Genomic DNA, 17,214 nt, shown 5'->3' on the forward strand with positions numbered 1-17,214 from the left:
ACATTTAGGAAGTGCAACTAACCCACAGTCTAACTGAAATAATTGTATATTCTTCCCCTGTGGCCTTGTGTGGCGCAGAGTGGTAAGCGGCAGTTACTGCAGCTGAAACTCTCCCCACAGCCTAAGTTCGATCCCAGCAGAAGCTGGTTCTCAGGCAGCTGGCTCAGGTTGATTCAGCCTTTCATCTTTCCGAGGTCGGTAAAATGAGTACCCAGCTAGCTGGGGGAAAGGTAACTGTGACTGGGGAAGGCAATGGCAAACCACCCCGCTACAAAGTCTGCCAAGAAAACATCAGCGAAAGCAGGCGTCCCTCTAGGAGTCAGCAATGACTCAAGTGCTTGCATGAGAGGTTCCTTTCCTTTCTTTCCCGTTTACCCCTGCCACCATTTTTCTCCTCTTCCTCTTTTATTTCTCTGTTGAATAGACCCCTATTGGGATAGGGACCTGCTACACTGGTACTTTGTAAAGTGTCATGTACATGCATGGTGTTCTAGACATACTAAATAATCAACCAATCCTATATCCCAGTAGCAAACTCATTCTCCAAGCGTGGATCCATATGCAGCCGAAACAATCCTTGCACAAGAGGAAGGTGCCAACATGCTTGGGGGACCTCCAAAAACACTTTGGGGGGGGGGGAATATCCTATGGTGGTGGAAACACACCCAAACAGTCCAGTGAGGACTGAGCATGCTCAGTGGCCACACAAAGTTGGCTGTCTCTTGGGGAATGGAATAGAGTGGTCTTCAGCTGGTAAGTGGCAACTCAAAAGTGTGTGTGTGGGGGGGGGGGGTTCAGATCAGCCGAGATGGATCACGGCAAAGCTGTTGCCACCATGTTGGACGTGGAGAACATTATAAAAGTGGGTCCCATTGTGCAAGCTGGGAGTCTTGAATATAATCTCTTTTCTGCAATAATTGTCAACATTATGAGTTACACTGCTATGTACTGACTTGGACAACTATCCACTACTGATGACGCTGATAGCCCTGGACTTTCACCAGTGTTATGGTATCGCAAGCAAAATACTGATCCTTTAGATCAATAGTCTTCAACTGATGGGTCGTGACCCAAAAGTGGGTCATGAGATCAGTCCAGATGGGTCGCAACAAAGCTGTAGCCACCATGTTGGACACAGAGAAAATGGTGAAAGTGAGTCCCATGTTGCAAGGTGGGTCTCGAATCTGGACTAGTTGAAGAGCACTGGAATAGAGTATCCTGAAGGAAGGCATAGCTCACTGGAAACCTGAACAGGAGCATGCCAGGCAGCAACGTTTTGTAGCAGGTTCTGTTTATTTACCGATAATCATCTGTAAAGAAGATGCAACGTACCAGCTGCTGAAGCCTGAGCCTCTGATGACTGAACAACAGAGAATAGAAGCAAAACAGCCATCTTGCAGTTTGAAAAGCTGGAACAAAATGTCTGAGTACAGGATGTGCTGCAAGTCTGTGCACACTAAACAAGCACCTGATTTTTGTTTTTATTGTGAACCGCTTTGGGAGGCATTATGACTGAAAGGCAGTAAATATATATATAGTAAATAAAATATCAGACTTTAGTCCCGCAGGATGAGAATACCTTGGATGATGGAGCATCTGTGTGTGCAGTTGATTAAAACTGTTACTGATGCAGCCTTAATAGAAATTTGACTTTTTAAAACCTGTTTGGGGGGGCTACTTTCTTCCACAAGCTGCTGGAGGCCTCCCAGCAGAAATATGCTTTCAAATCATTAATTGTTTGTATAAACAACTTATTTTATATCGTAAGCTGTAGTGAAGACGCTGGCAATTGCTCTTCATGATTCATCTTTAATCTCAAGTGGTGCCAGTGACTTAAGATTTGCCCTTTTAAGTCCAATTATCTACTTGAACAAATCAGTAGTTTAAGTGCAAATAGCTCTGCATGTTTGCTGGGGTTTTCGTACATTTGTATTGATTTCGGCCCCACTGAAGACCCACCAGGCACTCCATGCTGTATTACATTTCCTTAGCATTCAGTGTTCTCTCTGGGGATATGGTCTGACAAGGATAGCATACGATTTCCCCTCCTTTAAAATAAGACAATATTTTATTGTTACAAAATGCTTGGAAAAATACACAAACAAGCAAAGGCTCAGATAATACACAACCAAGGCAATATTTTTATATATAAAAAAGATTTATCGAAACGTTAGTCCTGTTCTCGACATATAGAAAACATTGAGAAAGCGCCTGAGAGAGAGCAAAGTCTGTCTTGAACCATTTTGGCATATTGGGTTGGTATGATTAAAACACATCAATTTCTATGGCCTGAAATACACAAAAGACTGATATGGGCAGTAACATGCCTGATTATACTTGGTGCATATCAAGCACCTATTTTATTCTTATGAAAAAGGTACAATCATTTAGCAGAAGCCCCAAATGGCATTATTTATTTGGTTACTACACATATAGGAAGAGTTTGCAGCCATTAGGGCTGCAAATCTAAAACACACTTACTGGGAGTATGTTCAATTGAACTGAATGAGGCTTACTTCTGAGTAGACATGCCTGGGATTGCGCTGAAGGTGTTGTAAACAACAGAGGCAGTGTCCCTGCATTCAATACTGTATGTCTAAGTAAAGGCAGGTTGCTTACCTGTAACTGCAGTTCTTCGAGTGGTCACCTGTGCATTCACACATATAGGCTCTGTGCTTGTGTGGAGCCGCGTTTTGGGAAACTTCTAAAGCTGAGGAACACTTTTTTTGGAGGAGACCCGTCCCCCACCGTCCCGTTAAGCAAGTACTGGCGGGTTCCCGCCCATCTCCTCAGTTCCCAAGACTGGCTTACTGGCCTCAACTCTAAGGCGACAATACCTCTTTCGATACCGATAAAACAATGAAATTGACACCAAAGGATGGTAGGAGGGTTGTGTGAAATGTTGCTCGTGGAAATATGTGTTGCCATGTTAAATTACTATATCTAAATAAAAGGAAATCCAAAACTTGGTCAAAATTTTGTGTGCAACTTTCTGGGCTTGTTCACCCTGTCACCCCAATGATGTAATCAGCTTCAAACCATCGTTTCAATCTTGGTGAAGGAAAGCAAACTACGGGTCGTGCTAAAGAGGAAGTAACTAACTGAGTCAGTATGCAAGGGAAGGACAGCGCTCATGAACACAAGGCTCATTTCACATAGTATCAAATCATGGCTTGGAATTATGCCTGAAAATTACATATTATTATTGGGAGTTACCAATTTAGAATTTGTGCTTAGCAACAGGCAGCTGAACATTACACATGCAGTCCGTACATGTAAGGCACAGTTAAGCATCCATTTATGTTCTACTCTACCCTACTTTGCAGGTTGAAGGTTCCAGGTTCAATCCCCAGCTTTTCCAGGTAGGGCAAGGAAAGAATCCTGCCTGAAATCCTGCCAGTCAGTGTTGACAATACTGGGCTAGATGGACCAATGGTCTAACTCTGCACAAGGCAGCTTCCTATGTTCCTATGGACTGAATTCTAAAAGATAGTAGCAGACTCCATGGTGATCACATGACTGGGCAACAAGTCCAAAGAAACAATTTAAAAAACTGTTAGGGAACTGCCCTCATCCAATTTTCACAAGTCAAAGCTTTTACAATGTTAGAGCACAGCCAAGGCCCTTGGATCATACATCATTCTGATTATTAAATCAAATGCTGAAAAATGTCTTTTGGAAAGACTATTCTCTGAAGTGAGAGCTAGCATGTAGCACTTGCTTAGGTTTGCAAAAAAATACGTAGCTGTGTTGGTCTATTAGGGAGTGGGGAAAAGCAGCTATAGTATAATCCTTTTTATTAGGATCAACTGAAACATCATAAAGTAGTGATTTAGATGGTAAAAGAACATCTCCCTCCTGTTCTAGGATTCTGCTCTTGGAAGTTCCACTGCCTTTGGATGTCATAGCCTTGTGATCTTTTGAACATAGAATGGCCTCATTTGCAAGTAATGATAACCCATCAGGTTTTTTTAAAAAAAACCTGGGTTATTGTGCAGGAGCAGGCACAACATGCAAAGCCACAGTGACCACCCACCATGGCTTGAATATTCACAATGGCGCCACAAACCACCGAGGCTCATTTAAGCCACTGATCATGCAAACCTAGTCTCTGTATCTCTACATGCCTTCTCCTCCTATGTATAAACCTGAGAGCATGACTTGGGTATAACTCTGGAGGAAGTTGACATATGAGGTATCTGGTGGTCTTTTGCCACATTATCATTCAACACAAATAAAGCACAATACAAAGTTCTGAATAGCTGGAACATTACCCCCGCCAGGCTTCACCTAATATGTCCAAACTACAGCTACTACTGTGGGAAAGGGTATGGACAATTTCCCTATCTTTGGCAGGACCATTCAACAGTGCAGGAGCTATGGAAGGCTGTTGACGATTACTGCTGGGAACTTCTCCACATTAGACCACAGGTACTTTCTAAACCTGTGGTTCTTCATCATTTTGAACCTAGCAACCCTAGATTCCTGCACAAGGGCCTTCTTAAGCAATTGCATTCTGTAGTGAAGTCAAGTACACCATGTAATTGGCAATCTCCTTAGCAACCTTTTAAGCAGCAGTGGATTGATAACATTTGGAAGACCATGATTATATACAAACTCACGCAGCAAACAAGGAATTCCAATTTTAAAAAAGATGTTATGGCACCTTGGTTTCTGTTAATCTCCTATTTGGAAACCTTTCAAGCTTCTGACCACATTCAGATAAAAAAAAAGTGCTTATATTTATTTCTGACTGTGATTCAGTTACGTAACTCACACACTCAAGCTCTCACTCATCACTGGTTCTTTCCTCATGCCTGGTTTACTTTAACTGTCTCGCAAAGCCATCCATGATATACTAAGGACTGTGATTTACAAGGGTTCATTTTTTAATACTTATTTCTCTTTTTCTCATAATTCATGATCTTGTTGAGTTCTTGCGTGTTCTTCCTTTTTATTGCCTGCATTTTCAACTTCATTTTAAAACAAAATTGTATGTGAAGAAAAGAAAAAGAAATCCCCCAACTAAATCTCCCACTTTGTCTCCAGCTGAACACTGCATAAGCCTCACAATACTAGAAATTATCTTAAGCTTTTTGATAAAAGATCAGGTGTTACATGGGTGAGTCACTTTCTTTTCCCTTTGTCCCTACCTCTGTAAAAGCACAGCTAAATCAGGCCCAATCCAGCAATTACAGCCAATTCTACAGTTCCTTAATAAATTCTTTAATTAGTGCAAATGGTTCTACAGCAGTAGCTACGGCTGCACCAATTTTCTTTGGTGTGAATAAATGGACGGCTTATTGACAATATGGAAGAATGTAAGGTTTTAAAAAACTAAACAGTGTTGTTTAGACAGAGGCTAACACTTTCATGAACTTGCTACTATTACCCTGCATGGCTGGCATTGTGCTTTTAAAACTCCAAATTTTGTGACCAGAAAACTGAAGTTACACTTTTTAATAAGGAATATTGAGGGATTTTAAAATTTCCGTTCCTGGAAAAGAGAAATAACTGTATCGGGCTGCTTCCAGAAAGAGGCGTTTGTGAATTACAGGTGTATAATTCACCTGTAATTAGACCTGCAATGTACAAAGGGACTGTGTTGATTGCTTCAAGACAAAACAGACTAGAGAGATCAGAAGAGTGCTACTTCTGTTATCTTCGCTATTCTATATTCTTCTTCCCACTTCCTTTTAAATGCTACAATTACTGGCAATGCGATCCTAAGTACATTTAACTCAGAAGCAAGTCCCACTGTGTTCAATGGGGCATAATCCCAGGTAAGTGTTCATAGGTATGAGAAAGAGCCACCAACAAGCACCAAGAGAGGTAGAGGGGCAACGTTTACGCTAGAGGAAGACCTGACACTCCTTGACAATTAGAAGCTCCATCCAAATCCCTTCGCCTTTCTAAATATCTAGCAGAAGCTGGCTGCGTTTACAGAATTTTCCTTGTGTCCATAAGGGCTAGAAATGTTCTTTTTGGAATGAATGCTAAGATTCCCAGGGCCCTGAAGGACCGATAGGCCATATTCCCTATCATGTAAGACACATCACAGCCGTACAGATTTCTAGACCCCTTAATATCGCCAAAAAGAATTGCAGCCTCCTTTGGTAGATTACATTTTTGGGTGCTTGTTGGGTTCCTGCTCGACCACTTTAGTTTCTTTCTTTCCCTTCTTTCTGCCCTGGCAGAGGCAGAAACATCTGTGTCCTTAACACACAGGTTCCTGTCGACTCTGAGTTTTAGAAAGGAAGGAAAGCTCCACATCACAGTAGCTAAAACCATACCCACCCAGCAGGTCTTTCTGAGAAATGTCAGCTAAATGTGATTCATGAGCTTTGACAGGACTCTGCGTGTTCCTCTTCTCCAGAGATTTATGCAAGAGTTCCTTCATCCTCCTGTTTTCTTTGGTGGTTGATTCCCAAATTATTTCAAGTTCAAGTTCCATTTCCCTGGGGGGGAAAGAAAACAGAAAACAGATTTTCTAGTTTCAGATGCTTCATTCCCATATTTTTGAAAGTACCATTAAGGTGAACTATCAGCCAGTATAGGAAGAATAATTAGATTTATGTTAGTACCTGGAGCGACGTTTACAGAACACGGTGTGCTCAGAATAGTGAGAGTGATCAAAGGATTTCTAAGGTAAGATTCAATAAAATGTACTCATTTAACCAGTCAATCTGTGCTTAGTTTTAAAAGCATTACAAAGAATTTCCCCAACTCACCTGTCTTTTATTGATAACAATATGGATCAAACGACAAGCAGTTCACAACATGAACAGCACTAGGAATTCTTTGTTAATCTTTAGTTCATTTCAAGTGGGCTTGCACAATGGTAGGTTTTGATATACTTCTCTTAAGACTACTGAGGATTAGGCTGCCTGAGCAGGGGGTTGGACTTGATGACTTTGTAGGCACCTTCCAGCTCAACTATTCTATGATTCTATGAACTGCTTACAAACAACTAAATAAAACACACACACAAAACCCAAATAAAGATCACAACAGGGCAGCAAAAAGCAACATTTACAGGCTAACTGAATTGCACACCATATTCCAGCGGTGGCTTCATCATATAACATATAAAGGCTCCTTTCACAGTTGCTACCTAGAATTGCTCTTCTTATCACATGCATTTCTCACCTTACCACTGGACATTTACAGTTTTATTTATAACCTGTTAAACTCAAAGGAATTTGGGACTATTTTCCATCTGGGAACAGGCAATATCTACAGTGCTACTTCATACCATGCTTCTGCAAATGTTATGGTGTTTCACACTCTGTACTGGACGTTTTCCCGCGAAAGACGCAGCAGGAGTTGTGAAAGTGTCTGAAGGGTGAGATATCAGGTCAAAAGCATCAAGGCAAAACAAGCTTGTTTCCTGTGAAGGTTTTCTAGGTCACACGTCATCGTGCTTATGACAGAAATGTATCAGAAGTAACTCAGCGCATAGCAATTCCTAGAGCAGGGGTCAGCAACATGGCACCCACGGGCGCAGCTGTGCCCACCAAGACCTCCTGATGTGCTTGCCAGGCCCTTCTGCATCCCCCTCCACTCACTCTGCTTGTTCAAGGTTCTTCTCCTGCTTCACCTCTTCCATCGCCATTAGTTGCAGTAGTTCCCTGCACCACTCACTGCCCAATGTCACTTCCTCATCCTCCCCTTTCACCCAGGAGCAACCAACCAGCAAGGTTTCTCTACTTCACAACTGCTGTATCTGGCCATGGGGCAGAGCTCACAGGGCCCATGGACACTGATGGCAGCAGGAAAGCTTCGGAGAGAAACAACATGGCTGATACTGCTGGTCTTCCTGTGTCCAGGGATGACACTTGCTTGGATGGGGGAGAAAGAGGACAAGCAACAGTCAGTAAGGAAAGAAGCAGCTGTCCAGTGGCAGGCGTTACTATTTACTGCTTGTTGTTCAGCAGCAGCTCCTGGGATGAGCATGGCAGAGTTAAGTTGTGTAATTACTATGGTCCTTCCTTTGTTGCTACCCTCAGAGGTGTGTGTGTGTGTGTGTGTGTGTGTGTGTGTGTGTGTGTGTGAGAGAGAGAGAGAGAGAGAGAGAGAGAGAGAGAGAGAGAGAGAGAGACAGAGACAGGAGGGACGTGTGGAACTGTCTCTCCGAAATAAATCAATGTTCACCCTTTGCAGTGAGTGAGTAAGCTGTTATTTTTTCAGGTCTGCTGTATGAGTGAGTGTTAGAGGCTGCTCTGCTTTCAGAATATGGCAAAACTGTCATTTGCAAGAGGGCAACTAAACAACTAACATATAAGCCACTAGAGTGTCTATGGGTGCTTCCATATATTGCTCTTAGAACTAAAGGTAGCACAGACACAAGATATGAAAACTTACTGAAGAGTTATTTCTTGACGTTGAGGTCAAGAGGTACCATTCTGTTTTGGTGCTATGATAGCTAATCAGCGTGAGGATTTGTGCCACCACACAGGCTCTTTACAACAGGCCTGTCCACAAACACTCCCTACTCAAGCTACGTGCCACCACTTTATGAGCCTGAGGTGAGGGACAAACACCACCTTTCTACAAACTAGGTGGAGAAAGGGGTTAAACAGGAATAGTTTCAGGAATAAAATAATGCGCTGAGAATTATATGTGCTGATGGTGAATTAATATCAGAACGGGTGTTATATGTATATAACTGCAGATGATGAATGCCAAGGAGACACATGAATAAAAATTTATTTCAATATTCACAAACTTTGTTTCATAATAAAACTTTTCAGACCCTTGTTAAGACCTCTCATCCAATCCTTTCTCTCTTCTCATACACGCTTTCCCTTCTCTCACACCTTCACTCTTGAACTTTTTTTATTATCAGGATTGTGTAATAGACACCAACTGATCTGCACACTACACTCAAAAGACAACCCTCTTTACTCTGATCCTCTAATTCTCCCCTCGAACCAAAGTACTTTAAAAATACACCCTCTCTATCACCTCAGTCATTCCCTTATATATCCTCCTCCCCCCTCCTAAGATATTCAATCTCCACCCACTCAGGTCAACATTCTAAACACAATAGACTTACAAATTCTAGACATACATTAGGGAACTGACTTGTAGGGTGTAACGCCACAGGATTGCCTCTCCACATATGAGCCATAAGAACATAAGAAGAGCCCTGCTGGATCAGACCAAGGGTCCATCTAGTCCAGAACTCTGTTCACACAGAGGCCAACCAGCTGTCAGCCAGGCACCAACAAAGCAGGACAAGGTGCAACAGCACATCCCCAGCAACTGATGCTCACAGGCTTACTGCCTCAGATACTGGAGTGACCACAGCTCTAAATCAAAGTCTCTTTATTCATCTCTCAAAAAATGTCTGTGCTTCTAACTACATTCTTCCAGATAGGTTCGAAAAACGTGCTATTAACTGCTTCAGTACCACCATCCTCTCCTTTTCTACTGGCCTTGCCTGCATTTTGTTGTGGTTTCATTGGACCTACTTTTTGATGGATTATTTTATTTTTAAAGGAAAAAAAAAAGATCTGCAATGCTCTCATGGTCTTTAAATCTGTCTGAGCTCCATAAATCATTCAAGAAATCTTTCCTCCAAAGCAGTCAAAACTCTGCTTTAGTCCCTTCCCAGCTTGTAAATGTTGTATTGCCATGTCCTGCTTCAACCTCTTGGCCATGTAACATTTTAAGACTACAATATGGTGTCATGATCAGGCCTGTTCTCCTTAGTGCGGGGGAGGGAGTTTCAGGCTCTCAATCAGAATCAGATTCTGAACCAGAAGAAACAGGACTAGAAATGTACCACCAGCCTACACAGGAATCAGGGTAGATCCTCCCAAGCTCTTGAGCAGCCAGGGATGAATATTCACCAGACTTTATCAGCGAAAATGCTAACAACTCAAAAGTCTTGGGAACTCAGCAATCCTCAGCGGGGGAAGGGACTTCAGAGTTGACCAATCCCAGAGTCCACCACATTGTCAAATGGGTGGAGCTAAAAGGTGAGAGGCAATCAGCTCAGCTAGCTTCTCACCAAAGGCTTCTTCAGAGGAATCCTCCCTTAAGTTAAGGGACTCAGGGAAAAGACCTTCCCTTTTGTTGAAAGGACAATTGTCTCGCTTAGTTAGCCAAGTTTTAGCCTAGAGGAAAGTTCCTAATGTTTAAACTCTGTTCACGTGCAAAGAGATGTTTATTTGCTGAATAAAGTTTTGTTGATTACTTGGAAGATCTATTTATTGTCTTGTAATGCAGCAGGACGGCTTGGAAACATACCATATGAACTCAGAGCTTACATTTACTTGGCACAGAAGTTTAAATAAGTTGCAATAGTGTTGTGTTCTACTCTGCTTCCTACTCAATTCCTATACACTACAAGCAAAGACACATCAAGAGCTTCACAAGTTCTGCTGCTGAGCCATATCCCTTCTGACTGCACATGGAGGACAGAAAGTTTGTGTTTTAATATGAAGAGTACAAAAGTTGTATAATCCAGCAACAGATACATCCTGTGGGGTTGCTACATGCAGACAGGGTGCAACATGTGCTTACTTCAAATACTGCCATGTGGAGGCTATTCCACAGAGGAAGCTGTTGGTATGCATTGCTGAGTGCGGGGGGGGGGGGGGGAAGCTGAGCTGCAGGGTCAAAGCATCGCAACACCGGTGACAAAGCAACAAGATAAAAGCAAGTGAAGCACCCACAAGAGTTAAGCACCTATGCAAGTTAAGTGGCAGGGCTAAATCCTTCTCTGCCTTTTCTACTAAGTGACTTCTTTTTCAGGTAAATAAGCCCAGTAATAACAACAGCAATAAAAGGAACAGCTATGCAGGCAGAAAGCCATCGGGGCTAGCCAGTTTAATGCAATGAGTGTTACATATATCTGCTTGCAGGGCAGAAATCATGGGTGTGTGTCTGGTGTAATGAGCTTCTGTTCCCTTGAAGCTAAAGCTGCAGACCTGGAAAAGCTGAGAGAGGTTCATGAATGAGACCTTTGGGTACCTGATATCACGTCCCAATCCTTGGATGACAGGTCCTTTGTGGTCATAGAGAATTTGGGTCTCAAGAGGGAAATGACTCCCTCTTAGGAGGGACCCATTCCTGAGAGGCTGAACAGATATCATCTTGCACCAAGGATATACCTATACCAGGGGGGTTGTGGTAGAGGGAGTTCGACCATGAAAAATGTAGGCAGCTGGGTTTGCAATGGGCATATAGGCTACATGGTAAACTGCATCAGATGACTGGAGAGTATCCAATGTAACACCAATTTTTAAGAGGGGATCCATGGGGATCTGGGAAATTACAGGCCAGTTAGCTTACCTTCTGTTTCAAGCAAATTGGTGGAAACCATTACTTAAGATAAAATTATGAAGTATATAGAAGGACAAGTCCTGCTGAAAAAGAATCAATACATAACTTCTGCAAAGGTACATAGTACAGTCTCACTGTGATAATCAGGTATCAACTTTTGCCAGGAGTACTTCTGCTCAGCTTAGGGCGGTGTGTCAACAGCACTCTTTTTCCTGGATACGGCAGATTTGTGACAGTCACATATGCCTTAGTCACATCCACACTGGATTGCTGCAACTCATTCCACATGGTGTTGCCTTTTGGAAAGCGCAGCTGATACAAAATATGGTAGTGAGGAAGTCCTAAGTGGAGCTGGTTTCCTAGATCATAGGACCCCAGGGCTGTATCTGCTTCATTGGCTCCTGATCCATTTCCAAACTCAATTCAATGTACTGGTATTTTTTACATTTAAAGCCCTATGGAACCAGAATATTTAAATGATCTCCCAAAGTAATGCTCTCTTAAACTGTGAGCTTGTTTCTTCACCAGGAGTGCAAACCCATCTAAAACAGGCTCAGGTTTTTTGTTTTGATTGATTGATCAAAGCACTTCCATCTTGTTTGGATTAAATCTCAATTTGTTTGCCCACAGCCAGTCCTTTATTGATCTCAGATACCCGTTCGGACATATTTTCTTTAAATTCTTGTGAAAAGTGAGCAACGGTGCTGCTATTTAGGAAATATAGAAAATGCAAATAATAGAAACTACATGTGGCTTTTTTGAGGGGAGAAAGCTCTTGAATGAAAGGAGTACATCAAATATGGCATATAAGCCTACAGAGTTTTACATTATTTAAGAATAAGCCTAAAAACTCTGACTTTTAACTTAGTCTGGATTCTTCGCCACTTAGGCAATTTACTTCATCTTTTTTTTAACTGAGGCTCTAGTAAGTTGAACAAGCTTATTTCAAAGCTGTTTAATACAAGATTCTTTTCTGTCATGAGCTCTTAGTGAATTTACAGTGCTTAGTCTTTGCATCACTATGTATATTAAATGAAATATAAATATAGTTCTTGTCGGATTGAAGGACAAATGGTGGAAGCAAACTGGGAAAGGAAAAGGGGGAGGAAATACTTGATGTCAGGAATTTGGCAAAATAAGAGATATGTAATAACATAAAAACAGCCCTGCTGGATCAGACCAATGGTCTATCTATTCCAGCATGCTATTTTCAGATGTGTCTATGAAGTGCCCAAGCAAGACATAAGGGGAATAGCTCTCTCCTGCTGCTGTTCCCCAGCAACTTGCATTCAGAAGCAAGCTGCCTCTGATCCTGGAAGGAGCATATAGCCATTGTGTTTAGCAGTCTAAAGCAGTCTGTTCCACTGTCGAACAGACTCTTACCAATAGGAAGTTCCTCCTAACGTTTAGCCAAGATGTGCTTCTCTGCAATTTCTGAAACAACAGAAAATAAGTCTGCTCCATCTTATGAGTGAAAGCCTTCAGATATCTGAAGACCATATTACAACTCCCCTTAATCTTCAATAAGTTGGTGAGTTGAAGTTTTGTTTAGTACGGAGCAAGAGGGTCAGCTGATGTACTGATCCCCATGGAGCTGGTGCTCTGCCTGAAGAGGGGCAACTAAAAAAAACCAAGCATAGTTGCATAGGGACCTCTCTGACGAGGTGAGACTTTCTCCCAAGTCTCTTCTTCTCTATTGGCCAGGATTAAGTCCAAGACAGCAGATCCCCTTGCTCTTTCGTTCACCTTCTGAAAGGTGAAGTGGTCAGCAAGTCAAGTAAAAAATGTATTGCTCAATCTATTTTTTAGCAGATTTAGATTTTCTGCAGAAACAAAGGTAGCTGAAATCCTCCATAACTACAACGGCTCACCTCTGTTAAATTTTTGTCGTCTCTTCTAGAGAAGTACCATCCATGTCTTCCAGCTGGCTGGGCAGACTCCAGTATACTGCCACAACAACATCACTGTTTTTTCACTCCTCCTATCCTTACCCAGATGCTTTCAACATAGCCTCCATTTTCAGACTCATGGATTTTTATTTAGGTGTATACATTCTTTACATATAGCACTACTCCCCCTCTTTTCTGTTGAGCGTATTCCTTTCGAACAATTGCTATACTCCAATCAAGAATCTCCTCCCAACATGGCTCAGTGATACCTATCAGATCATACTTACCATTCCATATTAGGATTTCAAGTTCATCCTGTTTCTTTCTCATGCTCCATGCATTAGTATATAGGCCATGGGCATTGCATCTTCCAAGTTTCCCTGCTGAATCTTCCTGCAAATCACTGAGCTCCTCCTTTGCCTGTCTTGCCTACTCCTTTGTCAGTCATGTTCTTGAATCTAACACTTATCTCAGTAACTTACTCTGGGTTTTTGCCCCCCTGCTCTTCGGAATTAATTTAATGCCCTCTTGATCAGATTTGCAATTCTCCTGCCAAACATGTTCTTCCCAGTCCATCATCTGCAAGGAGTCCATATTGGCACTGAAGTCCACAATCCATGAAACCAAACTTCCTAATGACATCACCTGCATAGCGAGCTGTTAAATTATTATGAACTAAGCAAAAAAATAATCTCAACAGCCTGAATAAAGGACAATAAAGTATAATTTTTGTGAACTGCCCAGAAAGCTTCGGCTATTGGGTGGTACAGAAATGCCATATATAAATAAAGCAGCTTCCTGAGTCAAAGGAAGCCCTTAAACTCACTCATCACATTTCAGCTTTGTGGTGAACCCACCTTTCCATTATCAGTCTTTGACCTGCAAATGCAGCCTCTCTAGCTTTTTGTGCTATGTGTCTCCTTGCAAACCAGGTGCTACACCTTTAAAACTGGACTGGTGTCCTCATCAGTTGTCATGATGAAATTGTCTTGTAAGTAATGCTTAAATGTTATATACAGCCCAATACATTTTGGCACATATTTCAGCGACCTTGGCTGTAGTGTTGAGATTCTGCTTGCCCATCACTAATTTAAATGTGTGAAATGTCTATCTACTGGGAACAATTTTCCAGACTGCAAATTTTCTCCTTGAACAGTGCTGGTAGAAATGAATCGACATCAGTACATTATTGGCCCAGCACTACTGATTTTGGTTGCCAGGCTACAGAGGATTAGCAACAAGAAACTCACCCGTAATTCCTTAGTTTCTGTTATTCTTTCAATGAAATTGGGGGGGGGGGGGGCAGGGAGAGAGATCCAGAAGAACCTTTCAAAAGATATAAAGCCATGTAGCTGATGTGTGAGTGGATTAATAATTTTTTGTTTGGGGTTGGCTCTGATACCGCAGAAAATAATGTTTAGTTCTCAAAGCATTTCTAAATTTTGGCAGAACTGAAAGCAGAAGGCAATCATTACTGAAGGAGTCTGGGTTGAGTCCAGCATTCAGGACATGTAGTGAAAACATACGTAAAGCATTTTAATTTCTTAAACAGAAATGTTATTAGTCTCCAGTTAGATGACAACCTACGGCCAGTCATCAGAATGTAGAAGTCACCTGTACATCTGTCTCATCCTGTCTAGAGGTTTAATCAAACTGGTCCAGGATTAGAAACAGATATCAATGCAAAAGAGCATCTCTTTGATATTAAGGTAAATGTTTTTATTTTATCTGCCAAGACTTCACAACTAACACTCAGCAATTCTTTTTTTTATATAGAAAGGAATAGCTAAGAGTGTGAAGTGATTCTTTTCTATGATGGTTTCCCATAATCCCATTTTTCTCAGCCATATTATTGGCTGGAATAATAATATTATTCCAGTGGGAAACTATTTTAGCTATAAAATGATGCATAAAATAAAAGTCTTACATACATTAACAGCATTCCCCATGTGAGAAAGGAAGCATGAGCAAGGTTGTGTGCACTCTACTGTGCCATTTTATGGTTTCTTGATGGCTCACAGGGGAAGCTGGTCGCATCCAATGGCAGTCAGAACAAAGCAAGAAGAAAATAGGACCTTGGAGAGTTCCAAGTGGGTCCTACTGGCTGGAATTCTCTTCTGCTGCAACAACAGGAGGATGTGGTCTCAGCAAGGACCAAAAACAACAACTGAAGTCTTATGCTGGCTCACAGGATCTGTAGTGTGGTTAGCTCTGCCAATTCTGGTGGAGTTGACTGGGCTATTAAAGGGCCCTCACCTGATTTTATAGCCTGGGACTTCTGTGAGACTTAGCAGATGGAGGTTCAGCTGAGAAGCCATCCTCAAAGCAAGAAGACAATGGCAGGGCTGCATCCTCTGGCCAGGAGGGCCTTGAATAAGGAGTAGGACTGATTGTCCTATCCCTGAGGAAGTTGCCTGTGTCTCATCCTCATCAGAATCCTCTGCAGCAAACAGGAAGGTTTAATGGCTGCAGGCCATCACATCTCCAGAGTTATAGATGAAAGAAAAGAAGTGTGTGTGTGGGGGGGGAGGGCGTTAAATGCTGTTCTAGAAGGCTTGAAAAGGTAAAGTAGGGGAGAGCAGAGCAGGGCCTCTGAAGATGAACACAGTTTCCAGGCATGTTTGTGCAGAAGGAGGTGACCTTTCAAATTGTCTTGGTCCCAGGCCATTTAGGGTTTTATAGGTAATTAGCATGTTTAATGGGGCATGTAAGTAGAGTGGACATTCAGACCAGAATAATGTGGTGAAAAATGCAAGCACCAGAAATTATTCCACTTGCCGCTGCATTTTGCACCATACTTCATGAACACTTTTCAAAGACAGCACCACGTAAAGCACATTAAAGTAATCTACTCTGGATGTAATGTAGATATGTGTAACAGTGACTAGATATAAGCCCCTTATAAAGGAAGAGCTGTTTTACTCTGTACAGCACCATGTACATTGATGGTGCTATATAAATAAATAAATAAATAAATAAATAATAATAATAATAATAATAATAATGTACTGTTCATATTAAGAAGAGTCCATAAGGAGAGTTATAGCTCCTGCATCCTAATAGTTGGCACACTTCCATTTTCTTTAGCTAAATTATTGCTCACATCCTACCATGTGCTTCAGAATTGAAGTAATACCATCTAAATACAAGGCCATCTAATGCCCCTGCCTCCCACTAATAAGACCATTAAATCCCGGGTCTAAAATTACTTAGCGGCACCACTGTTAATAGGATCTACTCTACAATGTTTTACCCATGACCAAAAAACACTGGTGGAATTCAGTGCTCATATGTGGTATGTGATCGTGTCTAAGGGGACCTTAAGTTTCAAAGGCTTTTGGATCAACTTTTCAGTCAGAGGCAACGCTATTATAAGCAAGGCAAGACCTCAACTGGCAGATTTTGGGTGCCACTAAGGGTGCCAGAATGGGAGTCAAGAGAGTTCAGAAGCCTAGGGCACAAGCCACACAGAGGTTCTCCTGTTTAAGTCCCATTCAAAAAAGCCCTGTGTGAGGATGCCATTTGGATTTCTCCACTTAGGCACAAATATGTTTTCGGCTGGCTGATTCTAAGATCATCTGAAAGCAATCAGTTTTTTCCCTGAGCATGGTTGGGCATTTTTTGGACAGATGCAACTCATCCCCCGCCCCATAAAAGACCTACCGCACAAGAATGGAAACATCCATCATTGTTGCACAGGTGGTATTCACAGAGCATGTACATGCTTTGAAAAGAAATCCGCAGTGATTTGACCACGCTATTTATCCTCTAATGGGAAAGTTGACATTACTGACACAGATGGCACACAGCTTGAGTCCTGGCTTCCATTATTTTTTCTCACAATGGTTGAGATGATCCACAAAGACAATTGCTTAATTAGCAACCTCCTGCGTTGTTTTAAAGCTGGTTCAAAACAGCAACCCCCAAACCAACACACACACTATGAAACCTTCCTACCGGCTGAATGGGGAAACAACATCACTCCTTAGAGGTTATCTCAACACAGAACCATCTTCTAGCCAAGACCTCT

General features: G+C 41.9%; 1 protein-coding gene across 2 annotated transcripts in view; it reads right to left on the minus strand.

The window, feature by feature from the left end:
* Positions 1-3,738: 3,738 nt before the first annotated feature.
* Positions 3,739-17,214, minus strand: part of CEP89 (centrosomal protein 89) — a 55,698-nt gene continuing 42,222 nt past the window's right edge. For both annotated transcript variants that reach the window (XM_063141539.1, XM_063141540.1), the window contains one exon: positions 3,739-6,458. In XM_063141539.1, the coding sequence (XP_062997609.1) occupies positions 6,218-6,458 (241 nt within the window). In that variant the 3' untranslated portion in view covers positions 3,739-6,217. The remainder of the gene's footprint in view (positions 6,459-17,214) is intronic.

The sequence above is a fragment of the Elgaria multicarinata genome, chromosome 14, assembly GCF_023053635.1.
Source record: "Elgaria multicarinata webbii isolate HBS135686 ecotype San Diego chromosome 14, rElgMul1.1.pri, whole genome shotgun sequence".
Classification (NCBI taxonomy): domain Eukaryota; kingdom Metazoa; phylum Chordata; class Lepidosauria; order Squamata; family Anguidae; genus Elgaria; species Elgaria multicarinata.